Source organism: Pistacia vera, unplaced genomic scaffold, assembly GCF_008641045.1.
Source record: "Pistacia vera cultivar Batoury unplaced genomic scaffold, PisVer_v2 Contig27, whole genome shotgun sequence".
Taxonomy (NCBI): Eukaryota; Viridiplantae; Streptophyta; class Magnoliopsida; order Sapindales; family Anacardiaceae; genus Pistacia; species Pistacia vera.
The window spans coordinates 400,425-416,728 of record NW_022196079.1 but is presented as its reverse complement, the minus strand read 5'-3'; the positions used below and the strand labels follow the sequence as shown (position 1 = coordinate 416,728).

Genomic DNA, 16,304 nt, shown 5'->3' with positions numbered 1-16,304 from the left:
AACAAAATCATCAAAAGATCGTGTTTCGATATCAATTAAATTTTCGATAAAAAATACATAAATTCATTAATTATGAGTCCTCACTAGAGGGGATAATTCCCCAACTTCATCAGAATGGGGAAGCCCATACTTCTCTAGGAAAATCTTTTCAGAAATCGTATACAAATTGAAGTTAATTTAGTTTTCCTCCTAAGCAAAATCTTACTTTCCAGAATGTCAAAAACCCTTGGCCCAGGTTTTAGCCTTCGCTCAACATTGCAAATAAGCAGCCATGGGTTGTTAACTATAACAGATATATCCAAGTTTCCTCTACTAAGCATCACCTCTGTTACCTCTCTAATCTTCCTCTTCGATATGACAAAGGTCTGAGGTGACCTCCTAAAAGCAGAAACAATACCATCTTCTTTAAATCCCAAGCTCCTGAAGCACTTCAACTTAAGCAGCTCCAAAGTCTCCATGCTCATTGAACCAATCGTCAGAATTAGAGGAAGAAACATCTTAGATTTCCTATCAAATCCAATCTCATCAACTCTTTTCACAAACTCCTTAAAACTATCAGGCTTATGGAGCCAAAACCTAGGGAAATTAAACACATCGAAACATTTGTGTAGAACTAACTCCAAAACTCTTCAAAAATTCTATAATAGGCATCATAGTCTTCTCCAAATCACATTTCAGAAACCACCCAGATGTCTTCAACAGCTTAGCCACACTTGCATTTGATCCTGAAACACTCTTCAACACCAAAATCGATGGTACAAGTTTATCTACACTTCCGTTAAAAATCCAGGGATCAGAAGACATTACATCAGCAATGTTAGTTGATGAAAAACCCAAATCTTGAAAAACCTTGATTTTGGGTTTAACTGTATTAACAATGCTAGCAATGAGTACATTAGGCACTAATCATTTTCTCAATATGGGAATTGCTGTACCACTTTCTTTAAGAAATAAGAGTACAGAGTCCGAGTTTTCAGGTTTTTTCAAATATTTTGTTGTTAATGAGGCTTTTAAAGCAGCGTCAGGGGAGAATTGGTGCCGATTGATCAAGTAATCAGCTAAAGTAACTTTTGATTTTTTTCCATTTTCGGGGCGTCAAGAAGAAGAATAAGAAGAGAAGAAGAAGAGCGAGAGTGATGAGCATGCAATTGGTGGTTTGTGGAGGTGTGAAGAGTGCTTGAAGTACACAAAAACTAGGGTTTTGCAAATACAAGAATTCATCAATGTGGAGATATTGTTAGCATACAAATTATAAAGAACAGGGTTTGAAGATAAGAAAACAAAACTTGCCTGTTATTGGAATGTAAGACTCAAAGATTGAATCTACCGCTGTAAAGAAGCAATTGAGAGTAGTTTCAAAAAGGGTTCGGGATTTCGACTGTTTTATTTGAGGTTTTTTTTTTTTTTTTTAGCTTTAGCCCCTTTCTGAGAACATTAGGATTTTGCAGGGATTTTTCTTGTGATGGACATAGGGTTCGGGCTTGAGTTTGTGTTGGTCTGGGCCGATTTGAATTCAATTCGAAACCCATAATCTACCATAAGGAATTAAACTTGAATAACATAAGCCGCTGCGTCATGCTTATTGCAAATGCAGTGCAGACTGCAGTCATCATTTGATCTTCAAATATGCAAAGCAATTGCAATCATCAGTAGCTATGATTGGAAAGAGCTGTTTATGATCCGCCAATTTCAATTAACAAACTTATAGTAGAAGCATCATCATATTTATAATCATCCATCATTTCTCACTCCCAAACCTTCACTTTTCCCAAGTTTTGAAACCAAAATCCCGGCTATCCCAAAACAGAAGAAATCACTTTGAAATATAACAGAGGGTTACTAATCAAATTTGTATTAAGACATGCATGCGTATTCTGTTTGCGTGTGTGGAACTGGAACCAGTAAACAATGTGTACTATCATTCTGGGTTTATTATAAGGCATCGACATCGGTTTAAGACTCTTTACTATTTCACCAATACGTATTCCATATTATTAAGTACATGATTAAAACGGAAAAATAACACGAAATTAAAAAAAATCAGTATGGCCAAAACTATATTTTTGTAAGCACTATGCAGAGGTAGGGTCTTAAGGGCCATGGCAAAGGATATATGTCATTGCCTTATTGGTGATGAGATACATACAGGATTTAAATCATCATCATTTTAAGACGATGCTATCTTGATGGAAAGAAACCATATTATATAAAATTAAATATGAAAAATGATTTGAGTAGATTTATCATCTTATTTGGGTAATCATGCGTCAACAATGGGTTCCATTATGATTATGAAGGGCCGTCCTAGACTCCTACTTACTCATTTCTTCTCAAACCATACTGCATTGCATGGAATCAAAGATTAGTGCATTTAATTAAAAAGGGAATCGAACCTTGTTATCTACGGTTACAAATTAAATTCACAACCAATGATTCTTGGTAAATCAATTAAGCTCTTTGATATCATCAACTTCAATTCTTCAATAATATCAATATCTTCGGTGTAACCTTCTATCATAATTATCACGACTGTTGAATTCGACTTATAACCAGTAGGTTTAAGTCATGATTAACATTGAATCAATTAAGTCTTATTATTATATTACAACTACCTTCTCTTAATTAACAAAGACCAATTTGCAATTTCTCTCCCAAGTATGCTTTCAACAAAAACAATTAGAGTAAATGACTTTTTCTGATGTATAAGCTTTTAAAATACCACTTTATTACCCAAATTTATATTCAGTTTTTTATTTCGGCATCGTTGCAACCCTAAACTACCATCATTGTCTTCCTCGATCATCACTCACCAAAACCCCTTAAACCCTACTCTCATCGACCCCATCAATCGTCTACAATCAAGCGATTAAGGTTTATGCAGCCGCCCCTCCCAAGTCAAATTTTAATAAATCTCAACCACCAAAATCTAACATTCCACTATCAAAAGACTCAATGGCCTCTCCTCTTTAAAAGCCTCAACAGTCTAAACCGGGCTTGCTCTTTGTTCATTGTCAAAATATAAATTTAAATAATAAAATGGTATTTTAAAAGTCTGTAGGTGATAAAATGTCATTAAACCATTATTTGGGTGGGATAAAAATCGTTAACTCAAACAATAATAACAAATGCTCCCAAGTCCCACATATCAAACACTTTTAAAAGCTAAAACTTCTCCACTGCCATGCCTTTTTTCCCCAGCCCTACATGTCAAACTTATATACAGATTGAAGAACAGAACATGAAGGATTATAGAATAAGAGATATATACTTTACATACTTTAGTATATTCATTTATTGTATCTACCTAACGTTAGGCTTGGCTTCTTCCGCATCCGCCCGCATGCTTTTTGAGTCTGTCCTTAAAAAGTTCCAAATCAAAAGTGAAAACGGCTCGCTTCGGCTTCTGTGTAAGTGCAATTGTAAAAGCTGCCCTTCTCCATACTATCCACCATTTTTTTTCTTTGACCACCGTCCTCCCTGAAACAACATTAACTACTAACCAATGCCCACTTGTTGGTACATGGATACAATCAAAGACTTTTTGAGATAAGACCATAACTTGTGAATATAATTTAAAGGGTTTAGTTGTCCAAGCTGCTCAAATTAATGCGTCTAGAAACGGTAGAAAAACCATTAACCAGTATTATTGGGGAGAACAACGATGGGTTCCAGAGAACCCCACAGACTAACGAGCATCTATCTTAATAGTTATACAAAAATAATTAAAAATCATAAAGAAGAAGATAGGAGAGAAGAGGGTGATTCGTGGAAGGTCCCAAATTAAAGAAAAGGAAGTCTAATCCTAACGCAAGGTGTAGTGGGTGGAGGGGGAGAGGGGGCCACCCCTTTTCCTACACAACTCTCAAGTGCATTAGTACTCTCATTATGGCTATCTTACTTAATTCATCTCAATTAAATTTCCCTCTTAAAACTTTGGTTTGCCTTTCATCTTCTTTGATTTATTATGATATCAATTTTTAAACCTATCATTAAACTCCGTCTAAAATCTGATGACCATATTCCTTTCCACATCTAAAGGCTTTGCTTTTAATAACCCATAATATTATTCTAAGATAGGCAGGCGTGACTTGACAGTCCAGTACTAACAAAATAAATCCCAATTCAATACAGGGTAAACGAATTTTTTCACCCACAAACTTTTAAAATATCATTTTACTACTCAAATTTATATTTTGTTTCTGATTCTAGCATTGTTGCAACCCTACACCACCACTATTCTCTCATCACTCACCAAAACCCCTCAAACCCTACTTCTGTCAATCCTGCCAATCACCTACAATCGAGCGATTAGGGTTTGTGCAACTGCTCCTTTCAAGTCAAATTCTAATAAATCTCAATCACCAAAATCCAACCTTCCGCCATCAAAAGACTATCGGTCTCTTCTTTTCAAAAACTCAAACAGTTTGAACCGAGTTTACTCTTTGTTCTCCATCAGAATACAAATTTAAGTAATAAAATAGTATTTTAAAAGTTTATAGGTGAGAGAGTGTCATTAAGTCATTATTTGTGTGGGAAGAAGTCGTTAACTCATTCAATATATTTGAAGGGTGTGGTTGGAGATATGTGTGGGCACTGGCACTGGCACTGGCACTGGCACTGGCAATAGGATATATATGAATATGAGTAGTGTTTGTAACTGGCATGGGCTCACAAGTTGACGGTATGATTGGATCATGAAACAAAGCTCGTGGGCTTTAACTTTCCCATTCTACTTTCTTTAATATTTAAATGTGTTTGGCAAGGATTAGAAATAAAGTAAAGGGAAAGAAAGAAGCTCACTTGTGACCCCATTTCAAAGGGCAGCAAAAAGGAGTGTTTGTGTGTTAGAAAATTGAAGAAACAGATGGTAAAGAGGAACACAAGAAAAGGAGAAAAGCAAATAAAGCTGTAAATGCCTCCCTCCTTTCTTTTAAAATACCATCTAAATTCCTAGCACACACAAACCATACAGTTCATAAAGCTCCACCAAGTTTTAAATCAGAGCGAAGAAGAAGAAAACAAGTGAAACAAGATCAAACAAAACCACCACCACCATGAAAGGAAGAGAAGCCAAAGGACCTCCATCAACTGATCTCTTAGTATGTTTTCCATCTCGAGCTCATTTAACTTTAATGCCAAAGCCCATTTGTAGCCCGGCGAGGTCATCAGAGCCCAACAAACGCCACAACAACACCCACCACCACTATCACCATCACCACCACCACCACCACAACCACAACCACCATCCAAAGAAATCAACCTCCAGAAGTAGTGTTGGGCAAGCTAGCCCTCTCTTATGGGCCAAAAACAAGCAAATGGGTGGTCCGGAGATCACGGAACCAACCTCCCCAAAAGTAACCTGCGCTGGACAGATCAAAGTGAGGCACAAGACAAGTGCATGCAAGAGCTGGCAATCAGTGATGGAAGAGATTGAGAGAATTCACAACAACAGGAAGCACAAGAAAAAGCCTACATGGATTGAGTCTCTTGGGTTCAAGAAAGATATCATGCACTTCTTAACATGTTTAAGAAGCATACGATTCGATTTTCGGTGTTTTGGTGCTTTCCCACATAGAGAAAATATTACAACTGATGATGATGATGATGATGAAGAAGACGAGGAATGTCAAGAAAACCCTGAGGTTGTAGAAGTAAGTGATGGTAATGAGACACCAAGAACCGTTTTTTCTAAGTGGTTTATGGTGTTACAAGAAAATCAAAGCAATAATTTTTACAAAGACGAAAGAAATAAAGATAAGGAAAGGTGTTCTCTTGATGATGAATCAGTTGGTGCACCTGCAGCTCCTCCACCAAATGCTCTGTTGCTTATGCGCTGCAGGTCAGCTCCTGCTAAGAGCTGGTTAGAGGAAAAAGAAGAAGAAGAACAAAAAAAGGAAAAAGTAGATGACGATAAAGAAGAAGAAGAAGAAGAAGAAGAAGACAGAAAAAAAGAGGAGAAGAAAACAAAAAATACAAAGAATTTGAAGTCGTTAATGGAAGAAGAAAAGAGAAATAATAAAGAGAACTTGGTAGTGACGAAAAATGACACTGATTTCTACAAAATTTCATCTGATATAGCAAAAGAGACATGGATTGTTGGCGGCATGAAAGATCTATTATCAAGAAGTCGAAGTTGGAAGAGATGATTCCTCATGATCATCCTGGTGTCTGCTACTACTTTTCTCCATTTCATTTTCAATTATCCTGCTAGTTAAAATTTTATCTTACCTTTTTTACTTTTCCTTCTTCTTTTTAAATACTTTTATGTGGTTTGTTTCTCATCAAAAATATATTCCCTATATAAGTCGTTGTTTGGAAACTGGGAAAACCATCTTCCTCATCATCACCATATCTATAGCTTACTTTTAATTTGTTATGTTATCAAATTTGTACAGCTTAATTTTCTTTCCTTCCAATGGAAATAATTTTTTGCTGCCCATGTACATTTTGTGTTAATGTTAATGTATTTGCTCATCTATTGAGAGTCGCAAAAATAATCTATAATTAGATTTGTTGTATTGCTCAAAAAGATCCATATCTCTGTGTTATCCGATTGGCCTGTCACATGTGGGTGTGTATTAAATGCATACAAAATCCAATTATCTTACAGTCACATGGATTTTGATCTCGGATCTCTCTACAATTGATATATACTGCTGATTTGACCCGAGCGATGGGGCTAATGTAATGTCTTTTTCCTGCATATTCTCTGTTTAAATAGTGAATAGCGTTTCTGATCAGATTGCCAATAGCTTATGTTACGGGTCAAATCAGTAAGTAAAGGAAAATAATGGAAGAAACAGAGGTTGAAGTGAGTACAACGTAATTCACATGGCATTGATGCTGCAATATATTGTCGTTACCATAGCCACCATTACCAACTTGGGATCTAAATCTGCCAAAACCAAATGATGGCTGCAATGTCATGTTTGTTATTTAGTGGATTCGGAGTCCTTTTTTGTGTCGTGGATTTTAACTTCTCTCGGTAAAAGGGACAAAGTAAATAATAAAACTAGAATGTTCGTTGTTCTAATAATGGTTCATAATTATGTCCTCTGTCACGCCGGGACAACAGACCAAGAATCGATTAATTTTGACCTAATGTTAATTATATGACTTAATTTATGCTCTATTCTTTTGTGTTCATCGAGACTGAAATATTTCAACTCGCCACTTACCTATGTTAGGAAAAAATGGAGGCTTAGGGTGAAATTAAGAGGAGTACATTTCCTTGATATCCCAGAAAGCAAGAACTTGATGGACCTCCAATGAAGTATTGATTTATCTGAAGAAAGACGAAATTGATCTTAAAAATCCATTTAAAATGTTGTAAATTTCCCGGGAGAAAAACGTTTGATTTACTGATCTTTTGACCAGTAACTGCAATATTCGATCTTTTGAACAATAACCGTAAGGAGATGGATCAGAAAAAGAAAATGATTTGGTTAACAATGATTCAATGAATGTACTAAAAAGCATCAATTAAAGGGCTCTAGAAAATATGTATATAGCAACCATCTGATAAAGTTGGTCCAAGGACGCCATTGTCATGAGATTTGAAAAATGTTCAGATGTAGAATGTGGATTAGATGTAGGACTTGAGCAGGTCCTGGGCTGCTGTGGACTTTGAGCATGGGCTTTGATGCTGCCTATTGGGGCTCATTAGATTGTCACAGTTGACAATTATGGCCTTCAACGCAGTAGGCTGTAGGCAAGCAAAATATCTACCTTACAAGAGTTAACGATTTTTTTCTACCCAAATAATAGTTTAACGACATTTTTCCACCCATAGATGGCGAACAAAGAGCAAATTTAGTCTAGATTATTGAGGTTTTTGAAGAGGAGAGGCTGATGAGTCTTTTGATGTTCGAAAGTTAGATCTTGGTGGTTGAGATTGATCGGAATTTGACTTGAGCTGCGCAAACCTCAATCGCTCGATTGATGGGATCGACAAAAGCAGAGTTTGAGGGATTTTGATGAGTGATGATCGGGGAAGAGAATGATAATGGTGTAGGGTCGCAACAATGTCAGAATTGAAAATGGAATATAAATTTGGGTAATAAAGTGATATTTTAATAGTTTATGGGTGGGGCAGTATCAAAACCATTGTTTGGGTGGGAAAAAGTAATTCATTTGTCAAAGTAATAAATGTCTATCCTTTATGTATTTTATCTTTTCTAATTTATGAATCTCAATAATCTCAATAATTAATATTTTTAAACCAATTATTTAAATGAGAGAATTTATTTGATTTAGAGCAGGATGTAGTGATAGCCTGTAATATAAAGGGAATAAAAGATTTTTTTTTTCATAAGAGCATTAGAATATAAAGAGTACGTTTATGTCAATTCAAACAAATCCAAGCTCTTGTTTAACAATTTTGGTTGTTGAAGATGTAATGTCATAGATTTAATGTTCTGAGTTTCAAACATGAGACACAGAATCCTATCACAATCTTTTAGGGTGCGTTTGGTTGGGGGTAAGTGAGATTATTGAGATAATGTCATCTTATATTACTTAATTATTATGTTTGGTTATCAAGTAATACAAGATTCCGATAATCTTCTATAACCAATAGTAATTATTGGTAATACAGGAGGTAGTATGATTATCTCAATTTTCTTAGGTATTTTAAGATTACCAAAGTAATCTTATTTTTGTTATAATTCTATCCCTTATTAATAAAATTTTAAGACAATAATGCCCTTGTTTTTAAATTAATTTACATGAATCTATCTTTTACAATTTTACCCAAATCAATTAACTTTTGAGACAAAATTACCCTTAAATTCAAAACAAATTGTAGCCCGCCTAAGCCACCACCCTCACCCACTTGTCGCCGCTGGCAGCCAGCCGTCGTGCGCCCAGATCTAATTTGGTCATTTTCGACCAGATCTGTTGCACAATCTAGCTATTTTCGACCAAAGATCTAGTCAGAAATGGCCATATAGGCACATGGAGGCCATTTTCGGTCGTCTGTGCGCCATTAGGTTGCCGACTACCCGCGATCAGCAGTGGCAAGGCTGGTGGGGGTGTATTGTTGATTTTCTAAACTTTTATTATGAGGTGGTTTTTGCTAAGTTTTTAAATGTAGGAGAGTTATATAATAATCTAAATAATAATATTTAATTAAAGGACAATTCAATAATTTAAATAACATACCCACCGATCTATTTCTCCTAACTAAACATATTAATATAACATATCAACTAATTTATTCCAATCAATCAAACACATTTGTTTAAATATTCTTCCAATAATCAATCTTTCCATTAGTATAATATTTTTAGTAATATAATATTCCTTAAATCAAAGCCACCCTTATTGCTAGTAAAATCAACATTTCTAATCAAGTCCTCTTTTCACCTAATAAACAAACAAAAAAGAAATAAGAATAAAGGACCGCACAAAACATTGGTTAAGCATCCAGTCAAAGTCAATAAAAAAATAATTACTATAGAAATTATCATCACAAAAGAACCCATCTCTTAAATCTCTCTTCAAGAATTTACTTTGTTGTGCCCCAATGATTCCTTCTTATCCTCATTTTCTTTGCTTAATAACTAATATGCAATGCCGCCAAAGTCATTAAGGCCATTAGCCCACATTATTTTTTTCCCAGCTTGGTTCTTTTCTTTCTTTCTGTTAAATTTTTTCTCTAATTACAATATGTTTCTTCGGCTGCTGTACAGTTTAACTGATTTTTCTAACAATTCGCGGTTGTTTCCAGGAATTTCTTTGACTCTTGATCCGTTCTTGTATATCTTGAAGGCTGGAATAGAGCTTACAGCTTCTGATTTAGCTAAGTAAGGGTGGTCTTCGACCTCCACCTAATTAATTAATTGCCAGAAAGACATATCAGACAACTATATAATAAACTAAGAAGTTTTAAAATGGTAAAGCCATAATTAGTGTTAACCTCCACTATAACATTAAACATTCTATTGCTTTTCTTTCTATCAAATTTCACTTTAAAGATATTATAATCATTGTGTTTACCTCTTTCCTTAAATACTAAGTGGGGATTTCTAAAATGATTATCCCAAAGCATATATATTGGTAGGCCCATGCCAAGGTTCCAGAATAATTCATTGATCTATGATTAATTTTTTTTTTTTTTTTTAATTCTAAACTTCAAGTCTTTTTAGTTTAATTTGAGTTTTGATTTTCACCTTGAGGAAGTTGACAGATGGGAATCTCTTGCAGACTTGTTCCATAAGCTGCAATACTTGCTTGTGATTGGCCTTGTTACAGAATAGCACCACTGCCATCCCTGTTGTTCACATCAGAGGTCAATTTTCCCATTAAATTTGAATACATGACAAGTTTTAAACAAATTGTTGGTTAAAAGACTAACCAGGTGAGGTTACAAAGTGTCTAAACCGTTCATTGCTAGAGATGAAAACCAGATTTGAACCAAATTTCATGTCCTTAACATCTTCGCCACGTTCCTTTTTAAGCTGCACTCGTGCCTCAAACAATGCGCGCCCCACCTCCTCATCTCCTGGAATCTCTCTGATCAGCATCTCATAGTCTTGAACTGAAGCTTCCCATCTTTCCAGCTAATGACACCAAATTCATAGGAAATATTATAAGGATATTAAAAAATAAAACCAATGTTGGCATTAACCATTGAGTAAAGGGTCAACAAAATTGTTTAAAATAGCCTTAAATCTCAAGTAACTATAATTCACCTTAGCATTGCAATCTGCCCTGCGTAGCCTGGCCTTACTGTAAGTAGGCTGCAAAATAAGCGCGGTCGTGCAATCTTCCACAGCTTTTTCGTATTGGCCAAGCTTAGATCGACAAGCTGCTCGATTGCAAAGTAAGATTGAGTTGTATGGCTCGTGCTCTAGTCCTTCGCTGTACATATTACATGCTTCCAAGTATTTTGATGCCTTGAACAACAAGTTACCACTCAGTCTGGTTGATGCTATCGCTTTAGCTCTCTTTACTACGGTAACAATCTCTTGGTTGTTTGGATCAAGTTGAGCCGCATGCTGAGCTACTTTCACAGCATCTTCAAGCCTATTCACCAATAACACAAACCAAATTGAGTTGGGATTAAAATGTTCGTTTGTTTTTGCAGATGGCATCAAATTGCCCACACCCAAATTAGTAACACTCAACTATATTAAATTAAAAATGTACACAAACCTGCCTGTGGCCATGTAAACTTGCGCCTTCATCACCAAGATATAAGCGCTACCAGCAGCGCCAAACAATTTTGTACATGATTCAATGAGAAATTTTGGTCCCTTATTGTAGGTGGCATAGGCCTCTTGATGTCTTTGGAGCCTTAACAAGGCTTCAGTTTGCAGAGCATACACCTGCATTAGGGGCTCAATACTATTTAGCATAGGCATACCAAGGGAACTAATCACGTTAAGACATATAAGCTTGGCATATATGAAGCTTACTATTGGAGCCGAATCAGCACCAACTGATATTGCAAATTGGGTCCCCTTTAACAAATCGCTCCACTCCTTTAAATTCCGAGCTCCATTGCATCTGTTAAGGTGTTTTTGAAGAGCCTCAGCTTTGGCAATGTCTTCGCGGTCAACAAGGGAACCTGACTGTTTGTAATGATGTAATGCTTTCTCTGCCTCTCCTAGTCTGCAGGGTGTAATTCACATACTTGTTAAAAGAGAAACTTAAAATTCTAAATTTTCATTTCCTCGTGTACATGCAATTTTAATTAGATAAATACCTGAGATATATTGTTGCCAAACGGTGCTGAGCTCTGCAATAAGAAGGATCAATCCTAATAGCCTCTTTGCACTCTACAAGAGCCTCCATTAGGCTGCCTAAACCTATCAAAGCAGCACTCTTATTGCTTCTGTAAGTGGCATTATTCGAATTCAGAGCAATTGCACCATCATATAAAGATAAGGCATCTTCAAATCTACCCTTCTTGTACGCGTCATTTCCCATAGACTTCAATACTTCAGGATCCAATTTATTCGTCAAACCTTTAACTTTAGGAAATTCACCACTAGGCTGCCTCACAATATTGCCCATAACACCATTACCACCTAGTCTACTCTGGCCAGATCTGTGTTTAGACTTGGAAGTTCCCTCTTGAAGATTCCTGTAAAGGTAATCAACAGTCTTAATTGTTGCATTAGGACTATTGTTCCCCAGCACACTCCCAGTTCCAAGCTGCTTCAAGTTCCCCAGTTGGCCTATAAGCATTATATTACTCGAAGTAGCTCGAGCAAGAGCTTTGTTAACGCCGGATTTTTGGTAATTAGAAACGACTACAGTGCTAAGTTCTGTCGAGGTACAAGGGGGATCTTTACTCAGCTTTCTCTTGTCGGTTGAATCCTGAACTTGCGTCGCCTTTGGTTTGCCGGAACTAGAGGAGGATGAGGTTAAGCTTCTCGCAGCGTCTGAAGGCCTTCTACTATGACTTCTCTGCTGAGAAGTTGAAGACCTAGGAGGCTCTGAACTAGGCCTCCTACTATGTTTTTTGTCTGGTTTTTCAGAAGGTTTCGCTACATTGGCGGAGTCTACAAGGGAACTGTCTGCAGAGGTACTATGCCGTATCTTGGAATCATGACTGGGAGGTTTCTTTGAATTTTGAAAGATAGGTAGTTTCAAATTATTGTTGCTGGTGCCATTGGAGGATAATGAAGGTACTGATTTTTTTCCTGGCCAGAAGCTCCGGCGTTGAAAAATTCCTCCCATAAGACCACAACCCAATTCGTGCTCCATTGAATACTTGGTCATTTCAGCCATGATGAATTCTCCGGTGGGTCTCTGATACCTCCCCTGAAGCTGGAACTTATGGAAGATATGAATGTTATTTCTAGTACAATGAATCAATCAATGAAGCATGATGTATCTGTACTCCTAGTATAATAAATACAATCAAAGAGTGGTTGAGAAAAAATTTAAGTTTAAACAATTGAAAGAATATTAATGTGAAAATTGTTAATAAAGAGAGGAAATGATCAAGAGAAGGCTTGAATGTGAAGGATTCAATGTAACAGGCATAGTCATTAGTCCCCAGTGTTTAAATTGAAGTTAAAAGACTACTGGAGTGGCCTTGAAGTAACCACCTTTATCTCTTTTGGACAGTGAGAGAGAGAGAGAGAGATGAGAGTCAAGACTTGAAAAATGTACAGTGGTTTATATAAATTGGGGAAGCATCTGTAGCACTAAGATTCTAAAATAATTGTGTAAAGATTTTCTTCCTCTAAAATCCTGCATTAAGGGGCAGGGCCACATGAAACAAAACGTACAAAAAGGAACAGTGGGTAATATCTATTCATATTCAAAATTTGCAACTTGGTGTCATTAATAAAAAAAACTAATGCTAGAAAACTGAGAACACCTTCATCTCTTATGGTAGTGGAGGCCCCATATAGATTTATTATTAGATTATATGAATTAAGTGACTTCTCTTAGCTTTGATAGATTATCAGTTTATGACGATTCATTTGGGGGTCCCTCTCGATGAGTGGACGACGGTCCCTTCACAATAATCCCAATTAGTAATTGGGTTTAGAATTAGTTTACTAATATTTGGCTCTGGGTTTGGTTAGATTCGGGTAAACCTAAATGAGATTAGGTTTTCTATTATATATATTATGTAATAGTGATAAACCTAGTATGAAAAAAAATAGAGAGTGAGAATAAATTACCGTCATCTAGTTTGTATATGCTATAGATTTCTAATATTCAATAAGAATTCTCTATTTGAATGTTAAGCGTAGTTCCTTAATTGAAATGAACTAGATTAAATTGTATGTTCTCTTTACTTTTCTGTTTTTCTTTATTGTGTGTTTTTTGCTATTATTTCAACAATAAGAAGGTTATTAAGGTTTCTGTTTCCCAATTATTGTCATTTAAATTAGTCTTCTGCGTTAAATATATACAATCATCTCCCATACTAACATAGAATCTTTATCTTCTATAAGTTAAAATAATTTCATCGCCTTCATCAAGATAGAATCTTCTAATTTGACTTAGCCACCACCGTCATCCAAATTTAACCTTTTAGTTTAATAAAACAATGACAAGATATTCATAATTACCAATACTCCCAAACTCTGTTTTCAATATCCTTTAGAATGTATGGTTAAAACTTAAAACAAATATATATTATATATGGTCTTTCTCTTTCATACAACAACTGGTATATGGGCAGGAACATTGACATTTCAATTCATTTATTATGAGTTAGTGTTTTCAGCTTTAATAATCGTGAAAATGGATAAACACTGGCCTAATTGGCAAAAATTAGTCTCCCCCAAACGCCAAGCCAAATGAAATGATAAATACGTCTCTTAATTATATAGCTGGCAATACCAGTTGGGCTTACTGGTTTATTTGATGATTATGCTTGATGTGTATCGTAAAGAACAAATATAGCGAGTCAAATTTTAAGCACTTGGCAGAAACAGATTCGATGTGAGAGAATCGGACGGCAAAGTAAAGGAGTGCTCGGCATGGAGTTGCTGGGCCAGGACTATGACGGCCAGCTGTATGCCTTATTTGGACCGGTTTTGGTCTTTGCTTCTGATCTGACCTTCTTTTCTTTACCTATTTGTTGGGTTGGTAGCAGTCATCCGTTGTCGGTTTATGTGATAGTAATGGCTCTAAACACATTCATGCAAAAGGAAGGCAAAGACGATTTGTCGATGACCAAAAACCTACACATTCTTTTCTACCATTTACTATTTATCAGTCGATGCCGGCTTTTCTAAATCTCTCTTCACATAATAACTCATCACACTTCCTAATCACAACAGCTTCGAGCGGCAACAATACATACATAACATCCAACTCCATTTATAACCCTTTTAATTGTTTTATATATATTTAACATTACTACAAAGATTATCAATAATTTCAATAGCCCTATTGTTCATAATTAACAAAGCTTTCAGTGGAGATTTTATGATATTATATTTAGTTTAAAACCCATTTCTCTTCAACATTTCATGATCTTATTGTTATATCTAAATTAATAAAGATATTTAAACATGTTTTTTTTCTGCATTTGAAGCATGCCGACACCACGTGTTTTTTATTCTTTTTAAGCAATCTGTGGTCATCACATATGCTTTAAATGAATCAATACTAAAAGTGGCAGAGACTCAGAATAATAAAAATCTAAAAGCTCAGTCAAAGTTTACAGCTTACAGAGAAAAGGAGGAACTCTACTATAAATCCCTTCTCTTCTATTTGTCTTTACATATTCACACTTTGGAGAAAAAAAAGAGTCCAATTGATGATCATTTTTGCCAGAATGAATTGGAGATTATATAACTAATTAAATGGAGTGCCATTTGGACCTCTACTAGTGGTGGCCGAAGTATCCACTTTCGCCATCTTTGCTTGCAGATTCAGAAATCTGGCATTATTTAATTAAACAAAATATGACACGTTCTTAATTTAAGATGACTCTCATTACAGTCGTTCTTAATGTAAACGACGGTAGAAATTAAACTAGCTATAGTGATTTACGTGGATCAATTAAATTAACAAGACCTACCTGGCATATGTGATCAAAATCCAATAATATGAATTTAAATTAATATGTTGATTAAGGTAGTAAATTACCAGATAATTAAAAGTTGGTATGTCAATGTCATCCATGTCAATGTCTAATGATTTCTTTGGGCCAATCATGTATAGATACCTTCTCCACTGTGCAATCTAAAAGCACGTGTCATGTATGTTATGAATATCGACAATATATAATATATAAATCATCGCCTCATCCTTGGCCCTTGGGAAGGGACTTGTTTTTAATCATGAGGATTCCTAATAATATTTTCTAGCATTCTAATCACAATCTTCATAAACTTCTGTAACACTCAAGGTTTGATAATTATACGATTAGCTCTAGCTTGATCATCCAATAATTTAACAAATCCTTTAGTAAGAGAGAGACGTTGATTTGCCACTCTGAATTGATGCCAGCCAACGATTACTTAAAATCAATGGTGGGGTTACTAAAATGATTTTGGATGGCCTGTCATTCCATCTTGTACAAAAAATGCTTGACATGAAAGGTTAAATATATATATTATATTACGGCAATGAGCCACCGGATATCAAGACAAAATATTGTAATGCCGGCTTGCTCACCAGTCGGCAATACACATAAAGGCACAGATAAAGATATGTTGATATAGATAAATCGATCCTTTTCTATTTTTCTTTGTCAAAATTAATGAACTTGTTATCCAAAGTTCCAAACAGCTTCTTCTCTACGTTGGAATCTTCAAATTAAATGTTAGAGAGATTGTGACACAATTGAGCAGGCTTGGAATTCACGGTTTAAAGAG

General features: G+C 35.6%; 2 protein-coding genes across 2 annotated transcripts; one reads left to right on the top strand and one right to left on the bottom strand.

Moving 5' to 3' along the window:
- The first annotated feature begins 4,879 nt into the window (after positions 1-4,879).
- LOC116133472 (DNA ligase 1) lies at positions 4,880-6,372 on the top strand. Its single transcript, XM_031419177.1, has one exon. The coding sequence runs from the start codon at positions 5,055-5,057 to the stop codon at positions 6,144-6,146; it is 1,092 nt and encodes a 363-aa protein (XP_031275037.1). The 5' UTR covers positions 4,880-5,054; the 3' UTR covers positions 6,147-6,372.
- A 3,099-nt stretch (positions 6,373-9,471) lies between these two features.
- On the bottom strand, positions 9,472-13,030 carry LOC116133477 (TPR repeat-containing thioredoxin TTL1-like). Its single transcript, XM_031419182.1, has 7 exons — positions 11,711-13,030; positions 11,421-11,616; positions 11,158-11,330; positions 10,695-11,028; positions 10,358-10,562; positions 10,173-10,273; positions 9,472-9,830 (listed from the first exon to the last, which is right to left on the bottom strand). The coding sequence occupies exons 1-7, from the start codon at positions 12,739-12,741 to the stop codon at positions 9,663-9,665; spliced, it is 2,208 nt and encodes a 735-aa protein (XP_031275042.1). The 5' UTR covers positions 12,742-13,030; the 3' UTR covers positions 9,472-9,662.
- Between the last annotated feature and the right edge of the window lie 3,274 nt (positions 13,031-16,304).

What these genes read in the sequence shown, in the direction of transcription:
- LOC116133472 (XM_031419177.1), top strand. Translation starts at nt 5,055, where the DNA reads ATGAAAGGAAGAGAAGCCAAAGGACCTCCATCAACTGATCTCTTAGTA.
- LOC116133477 (XM_031419182.1), bottom strand. Translation starts at nt 12,741, where the DNA reads ATGGCTGAAATGACCAAGTATTCAATGGAGCACGAATTGGGTTGTGGT. An exon ending in ACACTTTGTAACCTCACCTG is followed by an intron (nt 10,274 to 10,357) that starts GTTAGTCTTTTA and finishes TGTGAACAACAG; the next exon opens with GGATGGCAGTGGTGCTATTC. An exon ending in CATCTGTCAACTTCCTCAAG is followed by an intron (nt 9,831 to 10,172) that starts GTGAAAATCAAA and finishes TTAATTAATTAG; the next exon opens with GTGGAGGTCGAAGACCACCC.